Source organism: Aegilops tauschii, chromosome 7 (assembly GCF_002575655.3).
Source record: "Aegilops tauschii subsp. strangulata cultivar AL8/78 chromosome 7, Aet v6.0, whole genome shotgun sequence".
Classification (NCBI taxonomy): domain Eukaryota; kingdom Viridiplantae; phylum Streptophyta; class Magnoliopsida; order Poales; family Poaceae; genus Aegilops; species Aegilops tauschii.
The window spans coordinates 106,821,811-106,843,030 of NC_053041.3; the positions used below are offsets into that span (position 1 = coordinate 106,821,811).

General features: G+C 46.3%; 1 protein-coding gene and 1 pseudogene across 1 annotated transcript; one reads left to right on the forward strand and one right to left on the reverse strand.

Moving 5' to 3' along the window:
* The first annotated feature begins 1,816 nt into the window (after positions 1-1,816).
* Positions 1,817-3,773, forward strand: LOC109736511 (protein FAR1-RELATED SEQUENCE 5-like). Its single transcript, XM_020295724.1, has 5 exons — positions 1,817-1,939; positions 2,167-2,259; positions 2,339-2,586; positions 2,737-3,510; positions 3,629-3,773. Exons 1-5 carry the CDS (start codon positions 1,817-1,819, stop codon positions 3,771-3,773), a joined length of 1,383 nt encoding a protein of 460 aa, XP_020151313.1.
* A 10,453-nt stretch (positions 3,774-14,226) lies between these two features.
* Positions 14,227-17,352, reverse strand: LOC109736506 (uncharacterized; annotated as a pseudogene).
* Between the last annotated feature and the right edge of the window lie 3,868 nt (positions 17,353-21,220).

Genomic DNA, 21,220 nt, shown 5'->3' on the forward strand with positions numbered 1-21,220 from the left:
CCGTCGTGGGATTCCAGCAGCCCAACCCCCTCCCTTCCGCGGTGGTTCCATCGAGGATGGGGGAAAGGGTGTGGGAGGAAGAAGATCTAGTGCCAACGTCCGTCTCCGCACAACAGTTTGCCCGCGCCACATGTACCCGACAGGTGGGCCATCCCTGTTAGTTATCCAGTTAGTCGCGGCTTGCAGCCCGTTTAGTGCACTTTGTTATTCACTTGACGCAGAAGTGGTGGTTTTTTGTGATTTTTGACAAAAATGACATTTTACAATACTCTAGCCACGAATGTGGTGGTTTTGAGCAATTACTCCTAAAAACTCAAGAATAGAAAAGGCGCATGACCTACATGAATGGATTTGCATTGAAGTTTATTTTCATAGGAAGTACTCCCTCCGTTCCAAAAAGCTTGTCCCAAGCTTGTTCCTCAAATGGATGTACTAGCACTAACTTAGTATTAGATACATCCATTTGAGGGACAAGTTTTTTCGGACGGAAGGAGTACATAGGTTTCTTCCAAGAGGTCAGAGACTCAGAGTGAATGAAAATTTCATCTGCACGAACAGTTCCAGAGTTCTTTTGCTTGTTTTATTGTTTGGTTAACCTGTTTTTATCTCCTTTTATGCTTTCTTTCCTACTCCTACAATAATAAAATGTCAAATAAGTTAATCTCAACGTTCAGCAGTCGGGCAGACTGAGCTTGCAAGGGCAAGGTCCATACAAAAATCAATGCAGGGGATGGCGACGGTTTTGCTGGTTGGTCCGTTGGTCAGGCAACGAAGACGTAGGAGGCGGTGGCACATGGGGACTCGTCATCATCGTCGTCGCCGTTATGGGGGAGGCCGTCACGGTAGACGTAGACGAGGACCCAGACGGCGTAGACGACGCAGTAGGCGTAGCCCATGAAGTGGACCTCGAGAAATAACAGGAGGTAACCGAGGATGGTGAGCAGCACGCTGATCCAGAACCCCGTCTGCTCCAGCAACAAAACAAGGAGAAGTACTTCGGTACAAACCGACCCCCCCCCCCCCCCCCCCCCAAAATAAACGTAGAAGGGGTGTCCATACTAAATTGTGTATTTGTGTACCCGCCGTCCGTCGTAGGGCCGGCCGCCCGTGTACGTCCCGGCCCGTACGCCCGCTTCGTACGCATACCGTGCGGTTCGGTAGTGCGATCGGGAAAGGAAAAAAAAACGACGCCCCACCCCGACACCCCATCCCCGCGTACGAAATCCTAGCGGCATCAACGGCGCCGTGGTCCACCGCCGCCACGACGTCGGGCGGCGACCGTAGTCACCCACGCGCCGTATCATCGGTGTCGCGTGAAACCGACACCCCGTCCCCGCCTAGGAAACCCTAGCGGCATCAACGCCGCCGTGGTCCACCGCCGTCACGACGTCGACCCCGACGTGCCCGTCTAGTCGCGAGCACCGACGGCGTCCGTATTCACGCACACGCCGTGTCGCCGGTGAAACGCCCAGCGCTCCCGCGTCAACGTTCTGTCCTGGTACGCGCCCTCCACGACGTGGGTGGCAGCAGTGCATCAGCGTCGACCCCAGGCGAGGACCCCTCGACGGCGCACAATAGGTTCTCTGGCTCTTTTTTTTCTTTTTGATTTGGCCATTGCATTTTTTATGCAAAATGATTCCCTACTTAGCTAAATTAGAGAGGAGAGTAGTGACCTCTTAATGACCTCATAATGATTTTGTATGTTCAAATTTGTATGCATGCCACATAGTCATGTCACTGTTGACGAATTTACTGTATTCGCGATGATGTTGTGGAATGTTGGCATTGATCTCACACCTTATCTGTATGTGCATAGATGGAGCAAGTAACCGGATACGCCAGTGATGATTCCGGTAGCGATAATGGATCCTCGTCATTAAATGCGAACCAACCTCCCGGAGACAACTATATGAGTCAGGATGAATCGTACAGTGGTAATGTAAGTGCCTTCAATGTTGACCAAAACATATTGAATAGAAACTAGTTATTTGACACTTACATGTCCTTTTAAATTTGTACAACTACATGGCAATGATGACGATGAGGAATATGATATAGATGAACAATTTTATGCAGATAGTGTGAGCCAGGTATGTTGAAAAAATTGTAGGGCAATGGTTGACATTAAAATTGTATGACCACTTATTTTACTTTACATTTGCACAGATAAATGCTAATGGTGACAATGAGCGTAATAATATAGATGATGACAATGCCGAGAGCGAGGTCGATGCATCTCGTAGTGGGAGCGGTTGCCAAGTAAGTTCTTTACATTATTTATGGTTAGTAACAATACAAGAACAGATTGACATGCAAGGTTATATGTCATATTTTGCAGGGAGGTATTGATGGTCCTAGCGGGAACGATGAGCACAGCGATGATGATCAGTTTGACCTTGATATGTCCTATGATGAATATCAGCAAGAGTCACTTGATAGGCATTGGGCAGTGATGGTAAAGACATTCAGGTCATTAGACGAGGTGTACACGTTCTACAACAAGCACGCGAGAGAACGTGGGTTCAGCATCAGGAAGGACTCGCTAAAACATTCAAAGGATCGCGCAAGGACTGTGCGCTTGAGGAGGTATCTCTGTTCCGCCGCAGGAAAACGACAGGCCAAGTTCTGTACCATGGAAGGCCGGACCCGCAGGCTTAGACCGGAGAGTCGATTCTTATGCGAAGCCCATTTGACAGTTAAGCTTGATAAAAAGCTCAATCTGTGGTATGTCAGCAGTTTCTCCGATGATCACAGCCACACTCTTGCACGACCGGACGAAGTCCCTTTCCTCCGATCTCATAATCAGATCAAAGCATTTGAGAGAGCTGAGATCTTAGCTATGGCTGGAGCTGGGATAAGAAAACATATCATTTTTGACAACGTTGTTAGCAGGTATGGGTCCTATGCAAAGTCACCGTTTCAGAGGACAAAGCTGTATAACATGTGCTATAGGGAGAAGATGAAATTGCTTGCACAAGGTGATGCTGATACTTCCATAGGAATCATGTTGACCAGAAAGGACAGAGATCCAGACTTCTTCTTTGAGCACACAGTTGACGCTGAAGGCAGGCTCCAAAACCTGTTCTGGTGTGATTCGCAGTCACGCCGGGATTATCTAGACTATGGTGATGTTGTCGTCTTCGACAACACATACAAGATGAACAGGTATGGAATGCCGTTCATCCCTTTTGTGGGTCTGAACAACCACCGTTGCACTACGGTATTCGCCTGCGCCATTGTTTCGGACGAGACTGAGGCTACATATGTTTGGTTGCTTAACACGTTCTTGAAAGCTAACTGTCAGAAGAGGCCCAAATCTGTAATTACCGATGGAGATGCAGCGATGATAAGGGCTATCAGGAAGGTGCTTTCTGACGTGTGGCATCGTCTATGTTCATGGCATATTGAAAAGAATATGCAGAAACACCTCAACCACAAGTCATTGAAGGAGTTCAGGGCATTATTGTACTATGCCACTACATATAAGGTTTTTGAGGAGAGATGGACCGCGTTTGTGCGCAAATGGCAGAAGAAAAGAACGAAAACATGGCTCCATAGGATGTACAGGAAGAGGACGCTTTGGGCTGCATCATATTTGTCTGGTGGGTTTTTCCTTTGGTATGCGCAGTAATCAGAGGAGTGAGAGTCTGAACTCCAGCCTGCACCTTCATCTTGACTATGGTATGACGATCGTTGACATGATTGTACACTACGAGAATTGTATTGTTCGCCTCCGTGAGAATGAAGCTTATGATGACTACACGGCCTCATAGACTCTCCCAGTAACAGTGATTGAGTGTCAGGCCATTGAGTCGTTGTTGGAAATATGCCCTAGAGGCAATAATAAATTGGTTATTATTATATTTCCTTGTTCATGATAATCGTTTATTATCCATGCTAAAATTGTATTGATAGGAAACTCAGATACATGTGTGGATACATAGACAACACCATGTCCCTAGTAAGCCTCTAATTGACTAGCTCGTTGATCAATAGATGGTTACGGTTTCCTGACCATGGACATTGGATGTCGTTGATAACGGGATCACATCATTAGGAGAATGATGTGATGGACAAGACCCAATCCTAAGCCTAGCACAAGATCATGTAGTTCGTTTGCTAAGTGCTTTTCTAATGTCAAGTATCATTTCCTTAGACCATGAGATTGTGCAACTCCCGGATACCGTAGGAATGCTTTGGGTGTACCAAACGTCACAACGTAACTGGGTGGCTATAAAGGTGCACTACAGGTATCTCCGAAAGTGTCTGTTGGGTTGGCACGAATCGAGACTGGGATTTGTCACTCCGTGTAAACGGAGAGGTATCTCTGGGCCCACTCGGTAGGACATCATCATAATGTGCACAATGTGACCAAGGAGTTGATCACGGGATGATGTGTTACGGAACGAGTAAAGAGACTTGCCGGGAACGAGATTGAACAAGGTATCGGGATACCGACGATCGAATCTCGGGCAAGTAACATACCGATAGACAAAGGGAATTGTATACGGGATTGATTGAATCCTCGACATCGTGGTTCATCCGATGAGATCATCGAGGAGCATGTGGGAGCCAACATGGGTATCCAGATCCCGCTGTTGGTTATTGACCGAAGAGTCGTCTCGGTCATGTATGCATGTCTCCCGAACCCGTAGGGTCTACACACTTAAGGTTCGGTGACGCTAGGGTTATAGAGATATTAGTATGCGGTAACCCAAAAGTTGTTCGGAGTCCCGGATGAGATCCCGGACGTCACGAGGAGTTCTGGAATGGTCCGGAGGTAAAGATTTATATATGGGAAGTCTTATTTTGGTCGCCGGAAAAGTTTCGCACTTTATCGGTATTGTACCGGGAGTGCCGAAAGGGGTCCGGTGGTCCACCAGCCCCGGGGGGCCACATGGGCTGTAGGGGTGTGCGCCTTGGCCTATATGGGCCAAGGGCACCAGCCCCAAGAGGCCCATGCGCCAAGAGATAAGGGAAAGGGAGAGTCCTAAAGGGGGAAGGCACCTCCGAGGTGCCTTGGGGAGGATGGACTCCTCCCTGGCCGCACCCTTCCTTGGAGGAAGGGCCAAGGCTGCGCCCCCCTCTCCCTTGGCCCTATATATAGTGCGGGGAGGGAGGGCAGCAAGATCTAGGCCCTGGCGCCTCCCTCTCCCTCCCGTGACACCTCTTCCTCCCCGCTTGCGCTTGGCGAAGCCCTGCCGGGATCCCGCTACTTCCACCACCACGCCGTCGTGCTGCTGGATCTCCATCAACCTCTCCTCCCCCCTTGCTGGATCAAGAAGGAGGAGACGTCGCTGCTCCGTACGTGTGTTGAACGCGGAGGTGCCGTCCGTTCGGCGCTAGGATCACCGGTGATTTGGATCACGACGAGTACGACTCCATCAACCCCGTTCTCTTGAACGCTTCCGCTCGCGATCTACAAGGGTATGTAGATGCACTCCTTCCCCTCGTTGCTAGATTACTCCATAGATTGATCTTGGTGATGCGTAGAAAATTTTGAATTTCTGCTACGTTACCCAACAGTGGCATCATGAGCTAGGTCTATGCGTAGTTTCTATGCACGAGTAGAACACAAAGTAGTTGTGGGCGTCGATTTTGTCAATTTACTTACCGTTACTAGTCTTATCTTGATTCGGCGGCATCCTGGGATGAAGCGGCACGGACCGACCTTACACGTACACTTACGTGAGACAGGTTCCACCGACTGACATGCACTAGTTGCATAAGGTGGCTAGCGGGTGTCTGTCTCTCCCACTTTACTCGGATCGGATTCGATGAAAAGGGTCCTTATGAAGGGTAAATAGAAATTGGCATATCACGTTGTGGCTTTTGCGTAGGTAAGAAACGTTCTTGCTAGAAACCCGTAGCAGCCACGTAAAACATGCAACAACAATTAGAGGATGTCTAACTTGTTTTTGCAGGGTATGCTATGTGATGTGATATGTCCAAAAGGATGTGATGAATGATATATGTGATGTATGAGATTGATCATGTTCTTGTAATAGGAATCACGACTTGCATGTCGATGAGTATGACAACCGGCAGGAGCCATAGGAGTTGTCTTAATTTATTGTATGACCTGCGTGTCAATGAAAACGCCATGTAATTACTTTACTTTATTGCTAACCGTTAGCCATAGTAGTAGAAGTAATAGTTGGTGAGACAACTTCATGAAGACACGATGATGGAGATCATGGTGTCATGCCGGTGACGAAGGTGATCATGCCGCGCCTCAAAGATGGAGATCAAAGGCGCAAGATGATATTGGCCATATCACGTCACTTTATGATTTGCATGTGATGTTTGTCATGTTTACATCTTATTTGCTTAGAACGACGGTAGCATAAATAAGATGATCCCTCACTAAAATTTCAAGAGACGTGTTCCCCCTAACTGTGCACCGTTGCGAAGGTTCGTTGTTTCGAAGCACCACGTGATGATCGGGTGTGATAGATTCTAACGTTCGAATACAACGGTGTTGACGAGCCTAGCATGTATAGACATGGCCTCGGAACACATGCAAAACACTTAGGTTGACTTGACGAGCCTAGCATGTACAGACATGGCCTCGGAACACAAGAGACCGAAAGGTCGAACATGAGTCGTATAGCAGATACGATCAACATGGAGATGATCACCGATGATGACTAGTCCGTCTCACGTGATGATCGGACACGGCCTAGTTTGACTCGGATCATGTATCACTTAGATGACTAGAGGGATGTCTATCTGAGTGGGAGTTCATTAAATAATCAGATGAACTTAATTATCATGAACATAGTCAAAAGGTCTTTGCAAATTATGTCATAGCTTACGCTTTAGTTCTACTGTTTAAGATATGTTCCTAGAGAAAATTTAGTTGAAAGTTGAAAGTAGCAATTATGCGGACTGGGTCCGTAAACTGAGGATTGTCCTCATTGCTGCACAGAAGGCTTATGTCCTTAATGCACCGCTCGGTGTGCTGAACCTCAGCGTCGTCTGTAGATGTTGCGAAACATCTGACATACACGTTTTGATGACTACGTGATAGTTCAGTGCGTAATGCTAACGGTTTAGAATTGTGGCACCAAAGACGTTTTGAAACGTCGCAGAACATATGAGATGTTCCGAAGATTGAAATTGGGATTTCAGACTAGTGCCTACGTCAAGAGGTATGAGACCTCTGATAAGTTTCTTAAGCCTGCAGACTAAGGGAGAAAAGCTCAATCGTTGAGCATGTGCTCAGATTGTCTGAATACCACAATCGCTTGAATCGAGTGGGAGTTAATCTTCCAGATGAGATAGTGATGGTTCTCCATAGTCACTGCCACCAAGCTATTAGAGCTTCGTGGTGAACTATAACATATCAGGGATAGACATGATGATCCTTGAGCAACTCGCGATGTTTGACACCGCGAGAGTAGAAATCAAGAAGGAGCATCAATTGTTGATGGTTAGTAAAACCACTAGTTTCTAGAAGGGCAAGGGCAAAAGGGATACTTCATGAAACAGCAAATCATTTGCTGCTCTAGTGGAGAATTCCAAGGTTGAACCCAAACCCGAGACTAAGTGCTTCTGTAATGAGGGGAACGGTCACTGAAGCAGAACTGCCCTAGATACTTGGTAGATGAGAAGGCAGGCAAGGTCGACAGAAGTATATTGGATATACATTATATGAATGTGTACTTTACTAGTACTCCTAGTAGCACCAGGGTATTAGATACCGGTTCGGTTGCTAAGTGTTAGTAACTCGAAATAAAAGCTGCGGAATAAAAGGAGACTAGCTAAAGGTGAGATGACGATATGTGTTGGAAGTATTTCCAAGGTTGATGTGATCAAGCATCGCATGCTCCCTCTACCATCGAGATTTGGTGTTTGTGTTGAGCATGATTGGATTATGTTTATCGCAATATGGTTATTCATTTAAGGAGAATAATGGTTACTCTGTTTATTTGAATAATACCTTCAATGGTCTTGCACCTAAAATGAATCTCGATCGCAGTGATACACATGTTCGTGCCAAAAGATATAAAATAGTAATGATAGTACCACATACTTGTGGCACTGCCATTTGAGTCATATTGGTATAGAACGCATGAAGAAGCTCCATGTAGATGGATCTTTGGACTCACTCGTTTTTGAAAGGATTGAGACATGCGAACCATGTCTATTGGTATATATGCGTGAAGAAAGTCCATGCAGATGGATCGTTTAGACTCACTTGATTTTGAATCACTTGAGACATGCAAATCATACCACATGGGCAAGATGACTGAAAGGCCTCGTTTTCAGTAAGATGGAACAAGAGAGCAACTTGTTGGAAGCAATACATTTGATGTGTGCAGTCCAATGAGTGCTGAGGCACGCAGTGGATATCGATATGTTCTTACTTCACAGATGATTTGAGTAGATGCTGAGTGTATTTACTTGATGAAACACAAGTCTGAATTATTGAAAGGTTCAAAGTAATTTCAGAGTGAAGTTAAAGATCGTCGTGACAAGAGGATAAAATGTCTATGATATGATCATAGAGATATCTAAGTTACGAGTTTGGCACACAATTAAGAAATTGTGGAAATTGTTTCACGACTAATACCGCTTGGAGCACCATAGTGTGATGGTGTGTCCGAACATCATAACTGCACCCTATTGGATATGGTGCATACCATGATGTCTCTTATCGAATTACACTATCGTTTATGGGTTAGGCATTAGAGACAACCGCATTCACTTTAAAAGGGGCACCACGCAATTCCGTTGAGACGACACCGTTTAGAGAAACCTAAGTTGTCGTTTCTTAAAAGTTTGGGGCTGCGATGCTTATGTGAAAAAGTTTCAGGCTGATAAGCTCGAACCCAAAGCGGATAAATGCATCTTCATAGAATACCCAAAACAGTTGGGTATACCTCCTGTTTCAGATCTGGAAGTTAACAGGTCCTTCCTCGAGCAAAAGTTTCTCTCGAAAGAATTGAGTGGGAGGATGGTGGAGACTTGATGAGGTTATTGAACCACAACTTCAACTAGTGTGTAGCAGGGCACAGGAAGTTGTTCCTGTGGCACCTACACCAATTGAAGTGGAAGCTTATGATAGTGATCATGAAACTTCGGATCAAGTCACTACCAAACCTCGTAGGTCGATAAGGATGCGTACTACTTCAGAGTGGTACATAATCCTGTCTTGAAAGTCATGTTGCTAGACAACAATGAACCTACGAGCTATGGGGAAGCGATGGTGGGCCCGGATTCCGACGAATGGCTCGAGGCCATGAAATCCGAGAGAGGATCCATGTATAAAAGCAAAGTATAGACTTTGGAAGAAATACTTGATGGTCGTAAGGCTATTGGGTGCAGATGGATTTTAAAAGGAAGACAGACAATGATGGTAAGTGTCACCATTAAGAAAGCTCGACTTTTCGTTAAGATGTTTTCCGACAAGTTCAAGGAGTTGACTGCGATGAGACTTTCTCACTCGTAGCGATGCTAAAGAGTCTGTTGGAATTATATTAGCAGTTACTGCATTATTTATGAAATCTTGCAGATAGGATGTCAAAACATTGTTTCCTCGACGATTTTCTTGAGGAAAGGTTGTATGTGATACAACCAGAAGGTTTTGTCAATCCTGAAAGATGCTAACAAGTATGCAAAGCTCCAGCAATCCTCCTAAGGACTGGAGTAAGCATCTCGGAGTTGGAATGTACGCTTTGATGAGATGATCAAAGATTTTGGGTTTATACAAAGTTTGTGAGAAACTTGTATTTCCAAAGAAGTGAGTGGAGCACTATAGAATTTTTGATGAGTATATGTTGTTAACATATTGTTGATCAGAAATGATTTCTGGAAAGCATTCAGGGTTGTATGAAAGGAGTTTTTCAAAGGAAGACCTGGATAAAGCTGCTTACATATTGGGCATCAAGATCTATAGAGATAGATCAAGACGCCTGATGATACTTTCAAAGAACGCACACCTTGACATGATTTTGCAAGAGTTCAAAATAGATCAGCAAAGAAGGAGTTCTTGGCTGTGTTACAAGGTGTGAGTATTGAGTAAGACTCAAGACCTGACCACAGCAGAAGAGAGAGAAAGGACGAAGGTCGTCCCCTATGCTTTAGACGTAGGCTCTACAGTATGCTATGCTGTGTACCGCACATGAAGTGTGCCTTGCCATGAGTTGGTCAAGGGGTACAATAGTGATCCGGGAATGGATCACATGACAGCGGTCGAACTTATCCTTAGTATCTAGTGGACTAAGGAATTTTCTCGATTATGGAGGTGAAAAGGAGTTCGTCGTAAAGGGTTACGTCGATGCGAACTTTGACACTAATCCGGATGACTCTGAGTAGTAAACCGGATTCGTATAGTAGAGCAGTTATTTGAAATGGCTCCAAGTAGCGCGTGGTAGCATCCACAAGATGACATAGATATTCGTAAAGCACACACGGATCTGAAAGGTTCAGACCCGTTGACTACAACCTCTCTCACAAGCATAACATGATCAAACCAGAACTCATTGAGTGTTAATCACATAGTGATGTGAACTAGATTGTTGACTCTAGTAAACTCTTTGGATGTTAGTCACATGGTGATGTGACCTGTGAGTGTTAATCACATGGTGATGTGAACTAGATTATTGACTCTAGTGCAAGTGGGAGACTGTTGGAAATATGCCCTAGAGGCAATAATAAATTGGTTATTATTATATTTCCTTGTTCATGATAATCGTTTATTATCCATGCTAAAATTGTATTGATAGGAAACTCAGATACATGTGTGGATACATAGACAACACCATGTCCCTAGTAAGCCTCTAATTGACTAGCTCGTTGATCAATAGATGGTTACGGCTTCCTGACCATGGACATTGGATGTCGTTGATAAGGGGATCGCATCATTAGGAGAATGATGTGATGGACAAGACCCAATCCTAAGCCTAGCACAAGATCGTGTAGTTCGTTTGCTAAGTGCTTTTCTAATGTCAAGTATCATTTCCTTAGACCATGAGATTGTGCAACTCCCGGATACCGTAGGAATGCTTTGGATGTACCAAACGTCACAACGTAACTGGGTGGCTATAAAGGTGCACTACAGGTATCTCCGAAAGTGTCTGTTGGGTTGGCACGAATCGAGACTGGGATTTGTCACTCCATGTAAACGGAGAGGTATCTCTGGGCCCACTCGGTAGGACATCATCATAATGTGCACAATGTGACCAAGGAGTTGATCACGGGATGATGTGTTACGGAACGAGTAAAGAGACTTGCCGGGAACGAGATTGAACAAGGTATCGGGATACCGACGATCGAATCTCGGGCAAGTAACATACCGATAGACAAAGGGAATTGTATACGGGATTGATTGAATCCTCGACATCGTGGTTCATCCGATGAGATCATCGAGGAGCATGTGGGAGCCAACATGGGTATCCAGATCCCGCTGTTGGTTATTGACCGGAGAGTCGTCTCGGTCATGTCTGCATGTCTCCCGAACCCGTAGGGTCTACACACTTAAGGTTCGGTGACGCTAGGGTTATAGAGATATTAGTATGCGGTAACCCAAAAGTTGTTCGGAGTCCCGGATGAGATCCCGGACGTCACGAGGAGTTCTGGAATGGTCCGGAGGTAAAGATTTATATATGGGAAGTCTTATTTTGGTCGCCGGAAAAGTTTCGCACTTTATCGGTATTGTACCGGGAGTGCCGAAAGGGGTCCGGGGGTCCACCAGCCCCGGGGGGCCACATGGGCTGTAGGGGTGTGCGCCTTGGCCTATATGGGCCAAGGGCACCAGCCCCAAGAGGCCCATGCGCCAAGAGATAAGGGAAAGGGAGAGTCCTAAAGGGGGAAGGCACCTCCGAGGTGCCTTGGGGAGGATGGACTCCTCCCTGGCCGCACCCTTCCTTGGAGGAAGGGCCAAGGCTGCGCCCCCCCTCTCCCTTGGCCCTATATATAGTGGGGGGGGAGGGAGGGCAGCAAGATCTTGGCCCTGGCGCCTCCCTCTCCCTCCCGTGACACCTCTTCCTCCCCGCTTGCGCTTGGCGAAGCCCTGCCGGGATCCCACTACTTCCACCACCACGCCGTCGTGCTGCTAGATCTCCATCAACCTCTCCTCCCCCCTTGCTGGATCAAGAAGGAGGAGACGTCGCTGCTCCGTACGTGTGTTGAACGCGGAGGTGCCGTCCGTTCGGCGCTAGGATCATCGGTGATTTGGACCACGACGAGTACGACTCCATCAACCCCGTTCTCTTGAACGCTTCCGCTCGCGATCTACAAGGGTATGTAGATGCACTCCTTCCCCTCGTTGCTAGATTACTCCATAGATTGATCTTGGTGATGCGTAGAAAATTTTGAATTTCTGCTACGTTACCCAACAGTCGTATGCTGCGAAAGCATTCACGCAGGCAAACTTTTATATGTTGCAACAAGATATGAAGAAGGTACAGGAGCTTGAGGTAATTGATAGACTGACAGGGACCGATAGTCAGAGATTTGTGGTTGCGTGGAAGAATAACAGGGATCACAGATTTAATGTGGACTATACGCCAGGTAACTCGGCAGAAACTATAAAGTGTAGTTGCCGAAGTATGACTCGCAAAGGGCTTCCTTGCAAGCATATTCTTCATGTTTTGAATGCACTGAACTTACCTGTGATACCCAAGTGTAGTGTCCTGCGAAGATTCTCAAAAAAAGCACGAGCTGGACTGCCTGTGAAGCGCACCAGCGATCTGTTTGCGTGGGGTTGGTCGAGTGGTGAGGACAGAGCTAGATATAGTGAGTTGACCATCAAATCTTCAGAAGCATGTCATGTCGCATGCAGTAATCCTTTCTTATTCGACAAGTTGACGGCAGCTCTGGATGATATTATAGCGAATAAGGACATTCAGGGAAATGAAGATGATAGTCAGCGAAGCTTCGTGAACAATAATCCATTTGATCCTAACCGAGATCATATTCTGGTTTGTGATCCAGTAAAGGTTTCGACGAAGGGCACACCTAAGCAGAACAGTAGAGGTCGCGGTAAGGGTGGCCCAGATGTGACAAAAAATGAGAGGCCTAAAGCATTTGACAAGAAATCTGGACGAAAATGTAGCATATGCAGCGGCTCAGGTCATAACAGGAGCACATGCAGCAAAAATGAAGAGTATGTCTATTCTTTGTTTATGTTAGTTTTGTTGTTTCATTTACGGTACATTGATTCTCATAGTTTATTCTATGCAGCAACTGGGCTTGAAGACAGAAGTGAGGACGGTGCATCTGTTTTACTGCATCCATTTATATGTAACTGTATGTCTTTTTGCTTTGTTTATGTTAGTTTCGTTGATTCATCTACAGTACATTGATTCTCACAATTTTTTTATTTATTCTATGCAGCAACTGGGCTTGAAGACTCAAGTGAAGATGATGCAAGTGTTTTACCTCTTCCATTTATATGAAAAACATTTGTTAAATTTATGTTCGTGTTGAGTATTTTATATGTGTGAAACAAGATTATTGCCTACAGACCGTTGTTATTTGAGACTTGTTATTTTCTGTCCACTACAATAAAATTACTGTGGTAACAATTGTTATGTTGAGACATCATTATTGTTGATATAAATATTCACTATTCGTTATTTATATTATGAATTCTGCATGTATTTACTACAGTTCCGTCGGCTGTCAAATATATTAAAATAAGAGAAGTACTCTGCGAATTATTGTTAAAAAGGAAAAAAAAGGAAAAAAAATGCCCGCCCGTCTCCACAGAGCACGCCGTGAAAACTAGGCCCAACAGGGCAGCATCGACGGGGTAGTAGACCAGAGGAGTTCAATGTGCCGACGGGAGCTGGGTATATAAACTGGTCGTCGTCGCCTTCGGCCGGCGAGGTGGGACTAAACTAGCGTTAGTTTCCCTGCCGCGTCGTCTCAGCGTGGGTTAACTGGGCCGGCCCATGGCGCGTTGAGCTGTCGAGAAGTCCGCGCTGTCCATGGCCTTTTTGGGACGGCCCACGTCGCGTCTGGCTGTCTCCACGTCGCCCCGCGGCCGACGCAAGTTTAGTCCCACCTCGCCGGCCGAAGGGGACGACGACCAGCTTATATACTCAGCTCCCGTCGGCACATTGAACTCCTCTGGTTACTACCCCGTCGATGTACCCCGTCGATGCTGCCCTGTTGGGCCTAGTTTACACGGCGTGTTCTGAAACGCTTGTCGTAGTCGCCCGGTGGGCTTGATAACGACGGGCTTACTAAGACACGTTGTGGACGGGCGGGAAATTTTTTTACCTAAAATATTTTTTTAGCTTTTGTAAACTAACTTTTTGCTAACAAAATAACACGCAGTGTGCTGTAAACCAACTTTTTGCTAACAAAATAACACGCAGTGTGCTGCCATAGTTCGGAAACAAAAAATCATGTAAACAAAAAAAATACTGATTATATAATATTTATGAAACAAAATATCATGTGGACATAAAAAACGTAATTAAGTGTATAATCTTTTCGGAACAAAATAGTGGCAAAATCAATAAATATGTCTATTACATAAAATTTATAAGCAAGTGCGCAAAGCGTTTGGAAAATATAGTCCTCCACTACCACCCAATCACATGCAAAACTCCTCCGTGGCGCATCTATTTCTTCTTCTTTGATATCCGAATAACTTTGTTTTTCACTTCATCAAGCTTGTTTCTTTCCGAAAAGATAAGTTGCGCTATCATTACCTCTCTTGAATCATCAATTGACCTCTGAAAAAAAGTGGTGTTAGCACAGCTTTCATTGTACATCGTAGTATAAACATTACTTGTGTACCTGTGAAAATAAGCCTGTCCATTTGTCACCATCCCAATATTGAAAGCATCGAAGGAGAAATATTCCACACGAATTCCTAGTGCATACAATTTACGGAGATTAAATATCTATTGTACATACAGGACCGACATTCTGTCAAAGTAAGAACTCACCCATTATGTTGTTTTGGCATGTCATACGTTTGAATAGGCCAATTGGAAACATCCAGATAATTCACAATTCCGGTTACATTTGCTTCTTGGATATCTTCTGCTAGTTGTTTTCTCTAAAGATATAATTAACATGGTGGAAAGAATGTCATTCAGTGTACTAAAGAAAACGAATGTTACCAAATGCACATTTGAAAGTTAAACCTACCAGGTCCTCAACGAGTTCTCTAGTAACACTGTCAAGTTTTCCGGTCATCAACGAGTCAAGAACCTGAAACTCTCTCTTCCCGCTATGCATGACGACAGTAACCCAGTGAGTGTTTTCCTTGTTTAGAGGAATATAAGTCTGCATCACAAGGACCATAAAACACAATCAGCACATATTGTCGTATGTATGTACCGTGTAACCAATCAAACTTACCTTTGATTTTTTGAAATACTCGTCCTCACATCTATTCACGGGTCCATTACTATGCGACTCTGCTTCATAATCGTTACCGGCGGTCTTCTTTCCGGGTCTAATGTGAAGCAACCAATGTATCCTCCAAGTTGTCAACATGAAACGATCATCATTAACTTTGTCGACCAAATATGATGAGTATGCATTAATTACCTATAAATAATGTGTCAGATTTAACAATGGTATTTTCGAATCAATTGTAAAACAATATATGAAATTAACTTACGGCGCCACTTAGCCACTCATGGTTAATAATCTGACAAGCTCTCTGCACACTGAGACCTTCTTCCATGCCATCATTGAAAATTTCTGTTTTGGCATGTTTTTGTGAATACTCATGCGCGTGCACGTACTTGATGGACGCTTTCACCACATCATACTCATCACTAGATTTGTTAACACCATCATTTTGGAACAATTCTGTAACACAGAACTCAAATATTTATAAACGCAAATATATAAATAATTACTACGCAAGAACAATTAGAAACACAAAAAACTTACTTCCTTTCGCAGAACGTTTTGCACGCTTGTTCGGTTTAGGGACCACATAAGGAGACTTGACATGTTGTGATCCTCTGCGCTTGCGCCTGCCAGTAACCTCCTCCACTTCCTCTTCTACTCCTTGAGAACCAAGCGATGCATGCGATGCGATCTCGTCCGTCCCTAAAGATGTGGCAGCTTTTTCATCTGATACTTCTGGTACTTGGATAGGATCATCCATATCACCCTTGAAACTACCCCAGTACTCAGGTGTGCAGTAAAAAGGTGTGTTTCCACGAGAAGTTACATCAACGCCGTCATCATCCTTTTGCAAATTCATTTTGGAAGGTGTGCGGAACCGGTCTGAATCATCTTTTTGATATACAAACTCTTTTTTCGGAAGTCCACCATCGTTTGAAGACTCATTAATGCCTCCGTACAGATTCTCTTCGTCTTCTTCCAGGTTACTGGGTTTGTAGAAGACGCCGGTTTTGTTCAGTTTCTCAATCATCCTCTGCAAGAAAACATTTCATCTTTGTTCTTCAATTCAGTGATGGACATTAAAGTGACGTGCTCAAGTGTTACCTGTGCGCATAACTCTGGCAAACGAAGCATTTCCTTCCGAAGCTCATTCATCTCACTCAAAATCCGGTCCATAGTAGGCTTCTGGCTCGAAGCCTCCGAGGTACTGCCCTCTTTCCTCATTCCAGTAACGTTAGATTTTTTGCTACTAGCTTTCTTGGTTTTTTGAGCTTCTTCTTCTGCAATTTTTTTCAGCCTGTACTCCTCTGTAATGTTGTCATCGATCTACAAATGCAACAAGAGAATTATACATACAAACCATATGCACACTTAATTTTATTTCATAAATGTAAAAAAACATGATTACTCGGATTACCATCCCAACACCACGACCATATTCATAGTCGTATTTGTCTCTTCTCACAGCCATATCTTCCGTCCAGTTCCTCATCAGCGGGCTCAACAATGCCAACGGATCATATTTTGGACCGGTAATTGGTTGCACCTTCTCCCAATATAGGTACTGCAAAACACATAAACTAATTAAATTACATGTTCTTCCATGACATTTTATAACAAAAGTGTTGAAATCAATAAATACAACGTACTTGCAAAAGGGCGAGGTTCCCCTGGGGCCACTGCCTAACATGGCCGTCCTGCAGAAGCTTACCAATCTCCGACAAACAAAAACGCGAAGTGAATGCATTCCAGTTGAACTTCCTTATCAACTTAATATTTTGCACTAAGGCATAGTATTTCTTCGGAATGTATTCATGAGAGACTGGTGCAATTATAGTTCCTAAGAGAACTAGAAATGTCATCCGAATAAAGTCATCGTCAGTGCTCTTATTCTTCACAATCTTTTCTATGAGATCATCAATCATGATCTTACCATTTTTCTTGCTAACAAAACTAACTGGTATTTTTTCGTTGCTTTTTCTCCTTCAGTACTAAGAAACCCAAAAACATCCACTCCATTGTTTTTCCAACCAAATATGGAGTACACATCATCAGGCCTTAGTGAAATAAGGACTTTACTTCCAGCAGTACTTTCAGAACTCTCTTCGACCATGAATTTTTTGCTACTTGGATTGTAACCTTGGAGTAAAAAGTGAAGCAAAAAATCATGCATCTGTATCGATGGTATTCTAAACATGCCCTGCATATCTGTTTCATAAAACCGGATTTTCTGACTTGGTGACAGTTTATCAACTAGGCTAACCCACTTTTGAACAGAACATGGAATCACACCGTCGATATTCATACTGCATCAAATAGTTTTCTGTCACATACCATCATACTGCTATGAGCCTCGTCGTATAAAAAAACAGACAAAAAAAACTTACACGACGGCGACGGTGGGAGAGGCACCGGCGGCGTATAGTGGGCGATAGGTCAGGGTACGCAGGCCGGCACGGGCGCACCGACTGCGTTTGGACGGTGGGGCGACGGTGGGAGCGGCACCGGCAGCGTATAGAGGGCGACGGGTCAGGTCAGGTCAAGCCGGCGCGGGCGCCGTTTGGAGTGTGGGGCGACGGGCGGCGTACGTCGGCAGCACGTGCAGATCGTGCCGGCGGCGAGACGGGCTGGACGTACAAGGAAAATCTGCATGCGCGTCGGCTAACGACGTCGCCCGAGCGCTGATTGCGGCGTCGTTGTTAGTGCGACGGCCCCATGCACGCATGCGCGTCGGTTAGCGAGACGGCCGGCTTTTTTTTCATAGAGGGCCTCATTTTTTTAACTAAATAAAATAGGCTCATTTTTTTAAACTGTATCAAAAAAATTTACCTTCACCAATTTTTGTTAACTTAGCCAAAGTGCCCATTTGTTTTACTTAATCAAGTAGGCTCATTTTTTTAACTTAGCCAAACGTGCCCATTTTTTTCCACGTGCTACAGTGCCCTTGCAGGGCACGCACGCAAAAATTTGTCGCGTTTCGAGTCCGTATGGATTTTCTACGATTTTCCGGGCCGAAAACCCCTAAAATACTGCCCGGACGTGACGCAACGTGCGTTCGTTGTCGGATTTCGTTCATTTTTGCCGTGGGGTGCCCGGGTGGGGCCCCGCGCACGCTGGCAAAAGTTGGGTGCATTCCGCGAAACCGCTCAGGTACTTGCTGTGGAAGGGGGTGGTTTCGGTATGGGCGGAGGGGACCCTCGGTCGCACGTCTCCGCTACGCATCCGCCAAACGTGCCCATTTTTTTCCACGTGCTACAGTGCCCTTGTAGGGCACGCACGCAAAAATTTGTCGCGTTTCGAGTCCGTATGGATTTTCTACGATTTTCCGGGCCGAAAACCCCTAAAATACTGCCCGGACGTGACACAACATGCGTTCGTTGTCGGATTTCGTTCATTTTGGCCGTGGGGTGCCCGGGTGGGGCCCCGCACGCGCTGGCAAAAGTTGGGTGCATTCCGTGAAACCGCTCAGGTACTTGCTGTGGAAGGGGGTGGTTTCGGTATGGGCGGAGGGGACCCTCGGTCGCACGTCTCCGCTACGCATCCGCCAAATGTGCCCATTTTTTTCCACGTGCTACAGTGCCCTTGCAGGGCACGCATGCAAAAATTTGTCGCGTTTCGAGTCCGTATGGATTTTCTACGATTTTCCGGGCCGAAAACCCCTAAAATACTGCCCGGACGTGACGCAACGTGCGTTCGTTGTCGGATTTCGTTCATTTTGGGCGTGGGGTGCCCGGGTGGGGCCCCGCACGCGCTGGCAAAAGTTGGGTGCATTCCGTGAAACCGCTCAGGTACTTGCTGTGGAAGGGGGTGGTTTCGGTATGGGCGGAGGGGACCCTTGGTCGCACGTCTCCGCTACGCATCCGCCAAACATGCCCATTTTTTTCCACGTGCTACAGTGCCCTTGCAGGGCACGCACGCAAAAATTTGTCGCGTTTCGAGTCCGTATGGATTTTCTATGATTTTCCGGGCCGAAAGCCCTAAAATACTGCCCGAACGTGACGCAACGTGCGTTCGTTGTCGGATTTCGTTCATTTTTGCCGTGGGGTGCCCGGGTGGGGCCCCGCACACGCTGGCAAAAGTTGGGTGCATTCCGCGAAACCGCTCAGGTACTTGCTGTGGAAGGGGGTGGTTTCGGTATGGGCGGAGGGGACCCTCGGTCGCACGTCTCCGCTACGCATCCGCCAAACGTGCCCTTTTTTCCATGTGCTACAGTGCCCTTGTAGGGCACGCACGCAAAAATTTGTCGCATTTCGAGTCCGTATGGATTTTCTACGATTTTCCGGGCCGAAAACCCCTAAAATACTGCCCGGACGTGACACAACGTGCGTTCGTTGTCGGATTTCGTTCATTTTGGCCGTGGGGTGCCCGGGTGGGGCCCCGCACGCGCTGGCAAAAGTTGGGTGCATTTCGTGAAACCGCTCAGGTACTTGCTGTGGAAGGGGGTGGTTTCGGTATGGGCGGAGGGGACCCTCGGTCGCACGTCTCCGCTACGCATCCGCCAAATGTGCCCATTTTTTTCCACGTGCTACAGTGCCCTTGCAGGGCACGCATGCAAAAATTTGTCGCGTTTCGAGTCCGTATGGATTTTCTACGATTTTCCGGGCCGAAAACCCATAAAATACTGCCCGGACGTGACGCAACGTGCGTTCGTTATCGGATTTCGTTCATTTTGGCCGTGGGGTGCCCGGGTGGGGCCCCGCACGCGCCGGCAAAAGTTGGGTGCATTCCGTGAAACCGCTCAGGTACTTGCTGTTTAAGGGGGTGGTTTCGGTATGGGCGAAGGGGACCCTCGGTCGCACGTCTCCGCTACGCATCCGCCAAACGTGCCCATTTTTGTTTTATTTTTTATTTTTTATTTTATTTTTGTTTTTTATTTGTTATATTTTTTATTTCAAAATTTCAATTTTTTCATCCACCGGGCTTTACTATATGCACATATTTTAACAAAACCTGAACATTTCTAAAACCACTTTATAAACATTTAGATACACTTTTGATTTTTTATTCAGTTTTCTTTTTTATTTTATGTGTTTTCAATTTTTTTTCAAAATAACTGTTCATTATTTTGCTAATTTTTTGAACAAACTTTGAAGACAAATTAAAACAAGATTCGAACAAACTAGATTGAACATAGAGATATTTTACATAGTCCATTAAACACTACCGAAACGAAACGAGTTTATACGAACCTAAACGATACATAGTTCATACTTATAACATTTTTCTTAAATAAACAACTACTCCTACTCCTCGTCGCTAGTCGCGAGATCGATGAACTCCGCCGCGCCGTCACCGCCGCCGTCGTCGTCGTCGTCGTCGCTGACCTGGGCTAACCGCTCCCAGTCGATGACGTCTTCGTCCGACGACTCCGCCTCTGCCTGCGGGACCACCGGCGGAATCGCCGCCGCCGCCTGGATCGCTGCCGCCTGCTCGGCGGCCTCCCTCGCAGCCGTCGCCGCATCTGCAGCCGCCGCTGCAGCCACCGACGCCCGCAGGGCGACGAGGTAACCCGGCGTATCGTCGGGATCGCCGTCCTCCCGAAGAACCACCTGCTCCGGCGGCAGTTCCACCTCCGACGGGGCGGGGGGATCGTCGGGCGCCGGCGCAGGTGGTGGAGGGGCCCGACGGCCGCGCGCTTCTGGATGGGGGCGTGGGACAAGAAGGCGGCGGCGGTCGCCGATGAGGTCTGGCGTGACGCCGGACTCCGCCAGCCGGTACGCGCCGATGACGGCGGCGTACTCTTTGCCGTCCCAGAACGCGTGACGGCCGGCGATGTTGTTGCGGCCGCCGGTCCGCTTCTCCTCCGCGGTGGCGCCGGGCCCGCGCCTCGGGTAGCTGTCCTTGTCGAGTTTCCAGTTGTGCGGAAGACGGCAACCCGGCGACACGA